The sequence below is a fragment of the Palaemon carinicauda genome, chromosome 40 (assembly GCF_036898095.1).
Source record: "Palaemon carinicauda isolate YSFRI2023 chromosome 40, ASM3689809v2, whole genome shotgun sequence".
NCBI lineage: Eukaryota > Metazoa > Arthropoda > Malacostraca > Decapoda > Palaemonidae > Palaemon > Palaemon carinicauda.
The window spans coordinates 18,772,074-18,787,187 of record NC_090764.1 but is presented as its reverse complement, the minus strand read 5'-3'; the positions used below and the strand labels follow the sequence as shown (position 1 = coordinate 18,787,187).

At 37.5% G+C, this 15,114-nt stretch overlaps 1 protein-coding gene across 1 annotated transcript in view; it reads right to left on the bottom strand.

Moving 5' to 3' along the window:
* LOC137631573 (uncharacterized) overlaps nucleotides 1-15,114 on the bottom strand; it is a 43,027-nt gene that overhangs the window by 13,963 nt on the left and 13,950 nt on the right. Inside the window, exons 4-11 of the mRNA XM_068363395.1 lie at nucleotides 9,480-9,548; nucleotides 8,998-9,067; nucleotides 8,399-8,508; nucleotides 6,799-7,058; nucleotides 3,576-3,803; nucleotides 1,829-2,203; nucleotides 1,212-1,309; nucleotides 179-285 (exon numbers count right to left, since the gene is read on the bottom strand). Of these exons, the coding sequence (XP_068219496.1) occupies nucleotides 179-285; nucleotides 1,212-1,309; nucleotides 1,829-2,203; nucleotides 3,576-3,803; nucleotides 6,799-7,058; nucleotides 8,399-8,508; nucleotides 8,998-9,067; nucleotides 9,480-9,548 (1,317 nt within the window). The remainder of the gene's footprint in view (nucleotides 1-178; nucleotides 286-1,211; nucleotides 1,310-1,828; nucleotides 2,204-3,575; nucleotides 3,804-6,798; nucleotides 7,059-8,398; nucleotides 8,509-8,997; nucleotides 9,068-9,479; nucleotides 9,549-15,114) is intronic.

Genomic DNA, 15,114 nt, shown 5'->3' with positions numbered 1-15,114 from the left:
CTGATACACTAGCCCTAGAGCAGGGAAGACTATATTTCTTTGATATCTACGTCTTATTGGATTCCCTGTTCTAAGATTTCACAATAAAGTCCTTGGAGACTACACAGCACTTAGAGACCGTTCAGCACTTTAACCCTCAAAAATACTACTGTATACTAAAACTAAAACGTTCACTTACTTTCGTAAACCTTGTTCTCTGAAATTAAAGGAAAATTTTGCTCATCCTCAGTGTTGCTGTTAGTTAATATAGGTGTTAGCACATTCTCTTTGGCATGGGTATCTGATCTGAAAGAAATAACAAACGAACTCGCTAATACAAAAACCTTCTACATGTCTTACGGGAATAAAACTTGAGAGCTTTTGCAGGAAAAGCAATACTTTAATTTTCTTTATAACTAATTTTACTTGAATGACATAGTATGAGAGGAACTTCCCCTATCATCACCAAATACACACTTGATAATTTATTGTAATAACATATTTAACAAAATGTTAAGATTTTAAATAACAACAAATGCTTCAAAAGAAGAAACAAAGGAATTACAACATTGTCGGAAAGGTTATTTGAGGTAATAATACCTAAAAGTATAAGCACAATACGAAAACAGCTTGAATTAAACAGATGTCATCCTTTACTATAAGAAACAGAATGGCTAATTGTAAGAGGCAAAACGTGACTTTCATACTATAAGTTTACAAGTTATGTAGGGATTTACATATTAGTCAAACTTGCATATGTTAAAAAGAGCATCATGATTTTGATAATAAATTAAGTAATTACCAAAGAATTGAGGCACCAGATTCCTGAAAATTTATCATGTCTAGAAGGTTAGAATAACAGCATTGTGTAGCAACGCAAAACATCAAAAAAAAAAAAAGAGAGAGAGAGAGAGAGAGAGAGAGAGAGAGAGAGAGAGAGAGAGAGAGAGAGAGAGAGAGAGAGAGAGAGAGAGAGAGAGAGAGAGAGAGAGAGAGTCTTGACTGATCATCAGCCATTTTTTGGATCTACCTGGTATTCTTGGGTTGAACCTTTGGTGAAGAGGGGCACTGAAGTATTATGTATGATTGGTCTCTGGGATAATATGCCCCACATTCAATGACTTAACCCTTCCTTCTTCACAGCCTTTAAACCCTAAACATTTACTGTATATTTTAGAGGAAAAACCTTAGGTCTAGAATACCAATGAGTGACAACACTAAATGTAACTTACCCAGGAAAGCTGATATCCGAGTCCTGCAAATCCGAAGAAATTACAAAATCACCAATCACCTCACCAAGACTCTTGCGAGTCTTAATTGAGGACACATCCTGCAACAAAACATTGAATTTTAACATTTCTTCTCTTTATGAAAACTAGATTTCCTGAATACTAAAAGCCAGATCTATTTTAGAAAGTCAGTAAGTCTCATCAATTAAGGGATATAAATAATAAAAAAAAATATCAGGGAAAATAAAGTAGTAACTGTGTGTGCCATGAAGCAAGGTTCTTGAAAAATATATCCAAGATCTTTGGCATAACAAAGGACAAATTTCAGAAGGCAGAAACCACTTTATTCTGTACTACCCATTCAAAAATACAATACTTCAGTGATTGCAAAGAAAAGAGTTGCCCTTCAATAATTAGGATAATTTAATGAAATTTGCTATGACTACCTTATGAATTAGTTTACAATTGAAAAGCAACAATTTTTTAAGATAGAGGTCTAGAGGTCTAGTGCACAGAACGGAAGGAGAGAAGAGGGGAATGCATACGAGTAAACAGAAAAGGACAGATGGATCTATATAGGGAAGCTGCAGAGAGCATTTGCAAAGCAGAAAAATACTAACCAAATTATCAACAGCTTTCAGATGAATGGGTGTGCTTGTCAACATCAGTCTGTCCCCCTCTAACTTTTCTGGAGATTTTGCTAGGTTGGAAGAGCCCTCAATTCCATTCCTTTCTTGGTTGTTCACATGACGATGGTGTTGATAATGCTGGTGGTGGTGATGATGGTGGTGACGGTGATGGTGATGATGGTGGTGGTGATGATGGTGATGGTGGTGGTGGCCTTTGTGCATATAGTATTGTTGTAAATGACTTGGATCACTGGATGGAAGAAGACTCACACCACTCACTAAAGTCCAGTTACTAGGCGTACCCTCTACGCTTGATGCTGCAATGCTTATTATTTTATTAGCTGTATCACTATCAGCTTTAGGCTCCTGTAAATAATAAAGGTATTGTACCTCACTCATATAGATTTCCTTTAAAAATTGTTAATGAACTCTTACTTCCAACTTAAAGAAATTCACCTTAAACGCATTAGCAATCCCACTAGCAGGAAAGCTACATAAAACTTTAGGTCTTGTTTTATCATTTAGAAGCAAAAAATAAATTAAACCAAGGAAGAAAAAAAAACCTTTTAAATGACCACTTTGGACCCAAGTGATCATAAAATTAGGTAATCAATACTTGGTCAATATAGTACTGAGTACTGACAAAGCATGGGCCAATAAAGTGGGAAAAGGAAATAATTCTCCAATATATATTTTAAATATGAACTAGATTCTTTATACAGTATCCTGAAAATGCATTGGAAGACCCAAGGAAATTCCCAGATCTGAATTACTCTCTTGAAAATAGGCCCTATACTTCTTGTACACATCCCCTTGCTTTATTGACCGTGCTTTATCGTTAATTCATCTGAAACACGATCACAACACTCGGCAGGACTCTGTACATTGTACACAATCCGAGTGGAACGATCATTACCAATAAACCGTAATGATGGACCATTACTAAAAGTTATGAGAAAGTGAAAGGTTTTAATGAAAAGATCATATCGACATACTAAATTAAATATGATTTAAGACCTAATTCCAATGCTTGTAAAATTATCTTTTATTCCTATTAATCCGTTACATTTTGATACGCCTTCAACGGATTAATTCTGAGAAGAGTGTCCGATAGTAATACGGGATTACATTTTTATTTCATAACATGTAAAGCACTAACATGTTATGAAATATAAATGAAAATTATTTATTATATAAATTTCACAAGTCAAATAAATGTACGAAGCTTCATAATAAAATAAGCCTACCATGAAAAGAAAGATCTTATCAACATTATAATGTAATTAATATGTAAAATTTAAAAGAAAAATCTAAATCAACTTAAATAAATTTACCAAAAACAATAAAACCTGTAAAATAATTGCAACAAAATTTCTACTGGGATATAACCTAATGTTGAGTAGAAACTAATATATTTCACTTATGTTATATCTAAAAAGAGCTTTCTTTCCAGAAGAAATGCAATGTTTTTCACTGACCAATAAAATATTTATAAGATTCTCCAAAATTTTATATAAATTCTAACTTAGAAAATCCTATTTTTTTCAAGTTTACCTGAACAAAATGTATAAAGGCCTGTGTGTGAGAAATGGAACACCTTCCTTTGCCTAGTTTACAACTAGTATGATAACTTATTACCGCTAAGTGTTGTCTTTTTGCCTTCGTGGGCAAGACGAGATCCTGTAATACTACGGCTTGCAATTTAATATAAACTGATCCAAACTTATATTAGAATTACCTGTGAAAGAAATTGACCAAGACCATCATCACTGACTTGTCTTTGAATTTTACACTGCTGATCACTGCCACCGGCTTGATTAACAACGTCACACTGCTGAGGAACAACACCCTCCCGAGAAGTAATTTCCAATTGCTGATCCTCAAACACAGAAGCATGGGTATCAAAATCTCCATTCAACAGGGCTTCAATATCGGACGAGCTTGACTCTATAGTTCGTTTAGCTCCCTGAAAAGAATTAAGAATGACGGAGGAATTCCCAACAATGAAATGACTAATATTGAAATGACTAATAAATATTTAGTCATACTAAAAATTAAATGCTAGTAATTTTCTTTAACCTCTTGCTATTTTATATGCTTTCACTCTGGTGTAATCCTCAATTTTTTCAAAAATTGCCACAAACTTAGCTGACATATTTTCTATCGAGTTTGGTTGTCCAACTGTTGGCCGTCACAAGAATTTATCCTTTCAATAAATAAATTTAATTTTCAATGAATTTGCATTTGAGGGCCTAGATTGTCAATAACTAAAATGTCCATTATCCAAATTTTAAAGTTTACCCTTGCTCAATCTTTGGTAGGCACTAAACAGTGAGCACTAAATTAAAAAGTTCGAAGAAAAAATTACACTGGGTTAAGAAATTACATTTTCTATGTAATGTACACTGAATAAACTTGGTATTCATTAAAGTACAGGGTACAGGATATGACCACAAGGGATATTTATATAAACAATATCCAAAGATTAAAACAATTTTGTACTTGACACAGAAATAAAGCAAAAAAATTTTAAACCACATTACAATAAAGGGACAATCATCAATTTTGTTCGAGACATAGTATTTATTATACTGTACTATAATTTGAAAGCATTTAGGTGGAAAATTTCAAAACGTTATGCATTGCAAGCCCGTATGGAAAATGGATTGAAAAAAAAAAATGTTAGTCCCTTGGGCATACACACAATTGTTCAACGTGATTCGTCTTTGCCCACATTTGCAAAGGATCTGTCTGTTTAGGTATCTTAACAAAACTCTGGTTCTCTTGTCCATGGTGATGCAGTTGTTTCAGTAAAGAGAATAGTATTTAGCATTTTAACTAGGTAGATCTGTGGGATCATGATCATTTTATAAAAGTTGGACCACGTGTCCAACCACCAGACAAAGTACAGTACCTAGGTGTCTGATAGACAGGGCAGCAGAAAGTCTTCCTGTCAGCAAGGTCAGGGGTCGTTTATGCATTTTCTGTTGCAGTAGAAATAATCACTGTTGCTTTGGTTGGTTATCCTCAGTTTCCTTGTTATTTTAGAAATTCTTGTTCCAAAGGTATATTCACAAGCATGTGCTCGATTGGTGCCAGAAGCAACATTGACGGGCTATTCAGTGGTGTTGATGAGTAACATGCCAAATGGAATACATCAACAAGTATTGAGAGGGTGTGGGAAGCCAATATACGAAAGATTGCCACACAGCAAAGGTGTGGTTCAAGTACTTTTCAGGCAAGAAGAAGGTTGTAGTAGAACAGCTTAGTTTTCCCTTCACCACAAAAACCTGAAGAGCCTTCTTGTACTTTGCACCGACAATAATTGCTAGAAACTTTTTTAAAGACATGCCACCCATTCAGATACTACCGCTGGTTACAGCTCATTTCATTTTTGCCTACACATACACAGAAAAACCTGACCTATTCTTAACACATTCTCCTCTTTCCTCATACACTTGCCGAAACTGCAATTACCAAACAATTCTTCCTCTCTCAAGAGGCTAACTACTGCACTGTAATTGTTCAGTGACTAATTTCCTCTTGGCAAGGGTAGAATAGACTCTTTAGCTATGGTAAGCAGCTCTTCTAGGAGAAGGACACTCCAAAATGAAACAACTGTTCTCTGGTAGTGCCATAGACTCTGTACCATGGTCTTCCACTGTCTTGGGTTAGAGATCTCTTGCTCAAGGGTACACTCGGGCACACTATTCTATCTTGTTTCTCTTCCTCTTGTTATTTTGAAGTTTTTATTCTCTGTTATTTTCAAGTTTTTATAGTTTATATAATTAAGATTTATATTAATGTTATTATTGTTCTTAAACTTCCTATAGTTTCCTTATTTACTTTCCTCACTGGGCTATTTTCCTTGTTGGGGCCCCTGAGCTTTTAGCATCCTGTTTTTCCAACTAGGTTTATAGTTTGGCAAATAATAATAATAATAATAATAATAATAATAATAATAATAATAATAATAATAATAATAATAATAATAATAATAATAATAATAATAACATACAATGACTCACATGCATTTAGCAACTACCTGAGATGGCTCGATAATGAGCAGACAGGAGGATGAAATGCAAGAGATTGAAATTTTACGGAGAAACCAGCACCGCGTATAAATTAACTGTCGCATACGAGTTTATACAATGGTATTTATCTGTTTGGCCTGTTGGTAGGGCAGATTGTACTTAATTTCTAATTATACAGTACCTGTTACTACAAATACAAAAAGCAAGAATAAGATAATTACCATTGAAAACAGAGAATAATATTTGGGGAGACAGATGAAATAATCACCCCCAACACCACAGATGTTATGAGGCAAATAAAAATGTTGGTAGTATAAAACATGAATAAAAAGAATGATTTTCAATGCAAGAAGTTACTTAAAAGTAACCAATGATTTTTAAGACTACTAAACAAGCAGTTAACTCGGCTCTTTCAAGATTGGCTCAATATCAGTGACGAGGCTTTCATGACCGAGTAATCTATAATGGTAATACGGTATATTTATTTTATGCATATGTTGCCTTGTTATTATGTTTCCAATTATAGTTGTGAATGCAAAAAGTCAACCATGTACCTTTGCTTCAGATTAAAACAGGAGTTAAATGTTGTCCGTTGTTATGGTGCGTTTCACGTGGATGACTGTACAAGCAAAAGAGTGAGATCACGAGACTACCGTATTCTAATAGTGGGACAATAATTGTCCAACTAATCTTGTAACTGTAATTGAGGACTTCAAGGGTGAAATTTGCATATCAACAGAATCTAAAGAGGGTTACGTCACATACTTGCACATAATCTAAATCTCCATATGCTATACACCACTAATATTAACACTTTAAAGAAAGATTTATGGATTTAATGAGTTCAGTTTAACAATCTAGACATATTTTATATTAATTAAAATTTAATAAATACAAGGAGGCTAAAAATTACTAGTCACTTACTCTGATTTCTGACAGATTTGGAGACGATAGAGATGATAAACAGGAGCTTGATGAACATGTAGAAACATCACAACTCGACTTTGAACATGAAGATGAAGGGGTACAAGGTGACATTGACTTATCTTCTTCCTCTCCCAGCCTGCCAGGAGTCAGCGGCAAATTTTCATCCTCATCACAAGAAGCATCTGACTCCAAAACCTCCTCTCTACTTTCAACTCCATGCTTCTGGGATTTTGGTTGACAAAGTTTACTCGGCGGTCCTAGTAAGAAAAATTGAATAAATAATTTAACCCTTTTACCTCCAAAAGAACGTAATGGTACGTTTCACAAAAGCCATCCCTTTACCCCCATGGACGTACCGGTACGTCCTTGTAAAAAAAATGCTACAAAAATTTTTTTTTTTCATATTTTTGATAATTTTTTGAGAAAATTCATGCATTTTCCAAGAGAATGAGACCAACCTGACCTCTCTGTGACAAAAATTAAGGCTGTTAGAGCAATTTAAAAAAAATATACTGCAAAATGTGCTGGGAAAAAAATAACCCCCTGGGGGTTAAGGGTAGGAAATTTTCAAATAGCCTGGGGGTAAAAGGGTTAAAAGAGAATATCTTCGGAATTAAAAATGTCAAGAATAAATAATGTACAAGAGAATATCTTCAGAATTAAAAATGTCAGTAATAAATAATTTAAAAGCAAATATCTTCAAGACTAAAAATGTCAAGTTTTTACTTTCCTTCATTTACAGGTTAACAGGCTAAAAATAATCAAGGTACAATTATTATTCTAAATCCAGTATGATTTGGCAATTTCCCTAATTAATTCTTTAAATTAATCTCAAATATTATGAACACATTTCATTCATGACTATAAATATTTCCATCTTGAGTACACACGAGATAGAAAATATGAAATACAATATTTCTATCTTGAAAAATATCATCATCAAGTAAAACCCTTGTGAGAAAATATGAAATATTTCTATTCTGAACATTATAATCTTAACACCAAATAACTTTATGAATTAAAATATTCAGTTATTAACAATTTGCATGAAGAAAGGGGTTTTGACAATGGAAAAACTCATTTTTCGTAAGTTTTGCGAGACCACTTCCATGGAAAGGCTACAACTAATAATCCAATACCACAAGAAATAGTGTATCAATGTGCACAGCATGGACTTAGTGAGTATAAGGAAGACCTATGGATACAGTCTCTATTGAATCAGTCACAGCACCTCTTATACTGAAATTTTGCTTTTAAGAGGTCATTGTTCATCCGTTAGAGTATTCGCTTCACAATTTGCATGTTACGGAACATGAATATACAGAAACTTGCTTTATAAATTGTCATATTCAAAAATGGAATTATACCTTGCTTTCTAAATTACCAGATTTAAAACGACCTGAACAGAATTTGTCCAATCTCATTAACAATGATACTTAGATGTGCATCCAATACTGCACTGTCTACATATGCAGATCAATGCCCTGTTCAACAAGTACAGTAACATGCATTCTCATATCACTTCTGTATGTCACATTCCTGGAATATTTACGAGACAACAAAATTTGGGGAATTTCAAAAATGTTCTAAAAATTACCTGATTTCAAATCTCTCTCAAATGTAGAATGGCGAGATTCCTGTGTGAAAAGATGACGGCATGACTTTTCTGCGCTTGGAAGCACTGATTTGTGACCTTTAACTGGACGTCTGAAAAGAGTACATATCCATTAGCATATAAATGTAAAATTTTGTGATACAATAACACATTGTACAATACTGTATATGGCAAGAACTGTGCTCAAGATTACATGATATGATAGACTTCAAAATATTTTATTTTTCCTTGTTCCCTTTCCTCATTGGGCTATTTTCCCTGTTGGGGCTCCAGGGCTTATAGCATCCTGCTTTCCAACTGGGTTGTAGCTTAGCATTTAATAATAATATTAATAATAATAATAATAATAATAATAATAATAGATATTTCTGTGTATATAAATGCAGAACACACTTTTATGGCAGCTAATTTGACCAAATAAACATGAAAAACCTGTCATGGCCGTAGTTAACCGAGATATTACTGTACTTGTCAACATTATAAAATTTATATGAGCTAAATTTTACCCAATACTAAATACACAAAAAATGCAACACTTATTTCAGATTTCACCAACATTTATTCAGCTCTGCTTCACTTACTCTGGACAACTGGTTCCGTGGTTAAAAGTTACGTCCTGTTGTGGTGTTGAGAGATCTAACGTCTTACCCTCTGAAAAAAAAATTCATGTTACATTAAAACCTCAAGCAAAAATCAATCTTAAACAGGAAACCTATTTCCATTCTAACAAAACCTTCCATATATCCTCACCACTTGGGAAAATAAAATCATATATATACATACATATACATACATATACCAAAGGCACTTCCCCCAATTTTGGGGGGTAGCCGACATCAACAAGAAACAAAACAAAAAAGGGGACCTCTACTCTCTACGTTCCTCCAGCCTAACCAGGGACTCAGCCGAGTTCAGCTGGTACTGCTAGGGTGCCACAGCCCAACCTCCCACATTTCCACCACAGATGAAGCTTCATACTGCTGAGTCCCCTACTACTGCTACCTCATATATATATAATTGTAATCATATGATCCAGAAATACTGAAAAACCAAGAATACAAACCTTTAGAATCTGAAGCCTCTGTGATTTCCTTCTTATGCTCTTGAAGTACTGGAGTCAACTTGAAAGAAGCTTGAAAAAAAAAATAATTTAATGAGTAAAAAGTAATTTAAAAACAAATTCAAATAATCAAATATGTGAATGACAAGAATATAGTACAGTAGTAAAAATTTAATCACTCAAGTTGGGCCAAAAAAAAAAAGAAAAAAGAAAGAGGATATTAGTTTAGATTTTGTAACTGGAAACTAATAGGGTTTGAAAAGTAAAGACGCCAAAAACCCAACTAGCATAATGATATAGAATAAAGATATGCCCAGATTATAATCATATATTGATGCTTCACTTACTCAAAGTGTAAATCATACTTAGGAAATGTAATTAAACTCCAATAGTAAAAGAAAAAATCTCCAAGTGTTGGTTATATCCAGTTCTCATAAATCTCAGAAAAGTACAAAGTACAAGAAAATAATTTCACTTGGCTATTTGGAAGTGTCTTGGAAACTAAATATATAAAATAAAATAAAATATGGATTTAAAACATAAAATTGTTGAATAACATTACCAAAACAGAAGAGGCATAAATGAATGAAGACAAATATGTAATAGAAAATTCTTGGATATGAAGCTTGAGACAAAATAATTTGGGAAAAGGGAAAATTACAGAAATGCAGTCATCTACAGTATATTGTTAAGAACAGAATCGGAAAGAAAAACCTTAATTCAATAGAAGATATCTATAATATACCATTTATTCATCATTTTAACTGCCTCAAAAATATCAAACATTTAATTTTTTCTACTTTCAATTTAAAAAAAAAAATAATTAAATGTAATGCTGTAATATCATGTAGTACAAAGGCATTCGGTAAAGATCAAAGTGGCCTTTTCATCTGGTAAACAATATGCACGGAAGGATTGTCTAACAAAAATGTAGAGCTCAGAGCAACACTCCCAACTCTTACCAGCTGAGTAGTACAAACAATTCCCTGCCGAATTTCTTCATCATGTCTCCCCCCTATGGAGTGGGCCTGACAGACCTTAGTGTAACAACCTATGAAATGACGTTATTAATACTATCACCATTTGGGAAAAATTTTATTTTTATTAGTAAAATAAATTTTTGAATATACTTACCCGATAATCATGTAGCTGTCAACTCCGTTGCCCGACAGAATTCTATGGAGGGATACGCCAGCTATCACAATACTAGAAGGGGGTGTACTTACCAGCGCCACCTGTGGCCAGGTACTATAGTACTTCTTGTTGACACCTCCTCAATTTTTCCTCGGTCCACTGGTTCTCTCTGGGGAGGAAGGGAGGGTCGATTAAATCATGATTATCGGGTAAGTATATTCAAAAATTTATTTTACTAATAAAAATAACATTTTTCAATATTAAACTTACCCGATAATCATGTAGCTGATTCACACCCAGGGGGGTGGGTGAAAAACCAGTGTACAAGACTAAAGGATAGCTAAGTATCCCGTATTTCATATAATCAGTTATCCACAATAACAATGAAATAATAAGTACCTGGTAAGGAAGTCGACTTGAACCGTTACTCTGCCTTTAATAAGATCGTCTTCCTTACTGAGCGCAGCGTTCCTCTTGGGAGGCTGAATCAACTCAAAGGTGCTAAAGTATACAGGGCTGCAACCCATACTAAAGGACCTCATCACAACCTTTAACCTCGGCGCTTCTCAAGAAAGAATTGACCACCCGCCAAATCAACAAGGATGTGGAAGGCTTCTTAGCCGACCGTACAACCCATAAAAAGTATTCAAGAGAAAGGTTAAAAGGTTATGGGATTATGGGAATGTAGTGGCTGAGCCCTCGCCTACTACTGCATTCGTTGCTACGAATGGTCCCAGGGTGTAGCAGTACTCGTAAAGAGACTGGACATCTTTGAGATAGAATGATGCGAACACTGACTTGCTTCTCCAATAGGTTGCATCCATAACACTCTGCAGAGAATGGCTCTGTTTGAAGGCCACTGAAGTAGCCACAGCTCTAACTTCATGTGTCCTTACCTTCAGCAAAGCAAGGTCTTCTTCCTTCAGATGAGAATGTGTTTCTCTAATCAGAAGCCTGAATAGTAAGAAACTGAGTTCTTAGAACTTGGAAAAGAAGGTTTCTTGATAGCACACTATAAGGCTTCTGATTGTCCTTGTAAAGGTTAAGACCTTTTTAGATAGTACCTAAGAGCTCTAACTGGGCAAAGTACTCTCTTCAGATCATTCCCCACCAAGTTGGACAGGCTTGGGATCTCGAACGACTTAGGCCAAGGACGTGAAGGAAGCTCGTTTAGCAAAAACCGAGCTGCAAGGAACATGTAGCCGTTTCAGATGTGAAAACAATGATCCTGCTGAAGGCGTGGATCTCACTTACTCTTTTAGCTGTTGTCAAGCACACGAGGAAAAGAGTTTTTAATGTGAGGTCCTAAAAAGAGGCTGATTGGAGAGGTTCAAATCTTGATGACATAAGGAACCTTAGGACCACGTCTAGATTCCAGCCTGGAGTGGACAACCGACGTTCCTTTGAGGTCTCAAAAGACCTAGGGAGGTCCTGTAGATCTTTGTTGGTGGAAAGATCCAAGCCTCTGTGGCGGAAAACCGCTGCCAACATACTTCTGTAACCCTTGATCGTAGGAGCTGAAAGGGATCTTACTTTCCTTAGATATAACAGGAAGTCAGCAATCTGGGTTACAGTGGTACTGGTTGAGGAAACTGCATTGGTCTTGTACCAGCTACGGAAGACTTCCCCTTGAGACTGATAGATTCTGAGAGTGGATGTTCTCCTTGCTTTGGCAATCGCTCTGGCTGCCTCCTTCGAAAAGCCCCTAGCTCTTGAGAGTCTTTCGAAAGTCTGAAGGCAGTCAGACGAAGAGCGTGGAGGATTGGGTGTACCTTCTTTACGTGAGGTAGACTTAGAAGGTTCACTCCTAGAGGAAGAGTCCTGGGAATGTCGACCAGCCATTGCAGTACCTCTAAGAACCATTCTCTCGCGGGCCAGAGCGGAGCCAACCAACGTCAGCCGTGTCCCTTTGTGAGAGGAGAACTTCTGAAGTACCCTGTTGACAATCTTGAACGGCGGGAATGCATACAGGTCGAGATGGAACCAATCCAGCAGAAAAGCATCCACGTGAACTGCTGCTGGGTCTGGAATCGGAGAACAATACAACAGGAGTCTCTAGGTTATCGAGGTAGTGAACAGATCTATGGTTGGCTGACCCCACAGGGCCCAAAGTCTGCTGCAAACATTCTTGAGAAGGGTCCACTCTGTGGGGATGACCTGACCCTTCCGTCTGAGGTGATCTGCCATGACATTCATACCGCCCTGAATGAACCTCGTTACCAGTTAGCTTTCGATCTTTAGACCAGATGAGTAGGTCCCTTGCGATCTAGAACAACTTCCACGAAAGAGTCCCTCCCTGCTTGAAGATGTAAGCCAGGGCTGTGGTGTTGTCAGAGTTCACCTCCACCACTTTGTTAAGCTGGAGGGACTTGAAGTTTATCAAGGCCAGAATAACCGCCAACAACTCCTTGCAATTGATGTGAAGTGTCCTTTGCTCCTGATTCCATGTTCCCGAGCATTCTTGTCCGTCCAAAGTCGCACCCCAGCCCGTGTCTGATGCGTCCGAGAGGAGACGGCGGTCGTGTTTCTGAACAGCCAAAGGAAGACTTCCTTGTTAAGAAAGCTGTTCTTACACCACGCGAGAGAAGACCTCCTCTCTTCGGAAACAGGAACTGAGACCGTCTCTAGCGTCATGTCCTTTATCCAGTGAGCAGCTAGATGATACTGAAGGGGGGGGAGGTGGAGTCTCCCTAACACGATGAACAGGGCCAGCGATGAAAGTGTCCCTGTTAGACTCATCCACTACCTGACTGAGCATCGGTTCCTTCTCAGCATGCTCTGGATGCATTCTAGGGCTTGGAAGATCCTTGGGGCCGACGGAAAAGTCCGAAAAGCTCGACTCTGAAGATCCATACCCAAGGAGACAATGGTCTGGGATGGGACGAGCTGAGACTCCTCAAAATTGACCAGGAGGCCCAGTTCCTTGGTCAGATCCATAGTCCATTTGAAAATCTCCAGACAGCGACGACTTGTGGGAGCTCTTAAAAGCCAGTCGTCTGACGGAGCCGGACACAAGATCATGGTACTGCTGCACAGTCTGTGAACTGTCAATCATGGGCAAGCGAGGAAGTACAGTGACAACCCGAATCTGTCTAGACTGTCTGGGTCGTACAGACAAACTCCTTATCGGGTTGCTGAGGTTGCCGCACTGCGTCACAACAAGTCACTTCTGTTGGTTGTTGAACGTCTTCCCCGTGACACATTGACTCCGTAAAAAAAAAAAATCCTCTAACAAGGACTAAGCTTGGACTGCATGTCTTGCAACACAGCTCAAGGTCTATGGGAGCAGGTGTGGTAACAGACGGGATTAGCGACTGAAGTGGAACCATTACCTTCCCTGGAAGCATGTTATGCTTAAATAAAAGTCCATAGGAGGCTATGCAGCTAAAGGCTCCCTCCAAATGACAGAGTCCTCAAGGGAATATCAGAAGGAGGGAGAAAAGAACTTTCTCATCTACAGGGACCATATCCTAGAAAAGCTAAGTTCTCTCAGTGAGGGTTCACTGGTGCAAAAGCAGCAGACTAGAAGGCAACGTTATGAAACTGCTTGACAGTCTAGTGAGTTGGCAACAACCAAAGATGTGTGACTGAGAAGCATGCGGTAAGGTATGCAGAGCATGTTGTATGCAGAGTATGCTGTATGCAGAGCATGCTGTATGTAGAGCATGTTGTATGCAGAGCATGCTGAATGCAGAGCATGCTGTATGCAGAGCATGTTGTATGCAGAGCATGCTGAATGCAGAGCATGCTGTAAGCAGAGCATGTTGTATGCAGAGCATGCTGTATGTAGAGCATGTTGTATGCAGAGCATGCTGAATGCAGAGCATGCTGTATGCAGAGCATGTAGTATGCAGAGCATGCTGTAAGCAGAGCATGTAAGGTAAGCAGAGCGTGTGCATGGCGTTTAACATTTCTCAGAAATTCCATGACCAGTGCTAGAGTGCTTTATGCATGCTTGCATGGGGTTTTAATATCAACATAATATATACCTTACATTCATAACTCATGATTCATATTTTTGCCATATTTTGCGATATGTTAAAAATATATTGCCAGGAATACAAATATATTTTTATAAGTAATACAAATAACCTCCATTATCATAAGGTTTGAAAATGGAGGTAAGGTATGCTGAACAGCAGAGTCAGAACGAGCTGGAACAACAATAGTTGTGGTTTCCTCTTCAAGACTCTGTTGAGGGAACACCTGAGGCTCAGTCTGCAAAGGCTGATCAAAGGAAGTAGCAGAAGGTAGGCGCATGGGTGGAGGAGGCTGACTCCTGGCATGAGTGGCTGAACTCAAGGGTTGCGCTTGCTGAGTGGTTGGCGGATGCGCAGTAGCAAGTTCCTGAGGAACGAGTTGAGGTTCCTGCGGTGTGAGCTGAGAGCGAAAAGGTAGTGGCTGCGCAGAACGCAGTAAAAATCTCGCAAGTTGAGGCTCCTGAGGCGCAAGGCTAAGGTGTTGAGGTGCTTGCCTTGAGGAGGGTTGAGCTCGCTGCAGCGAG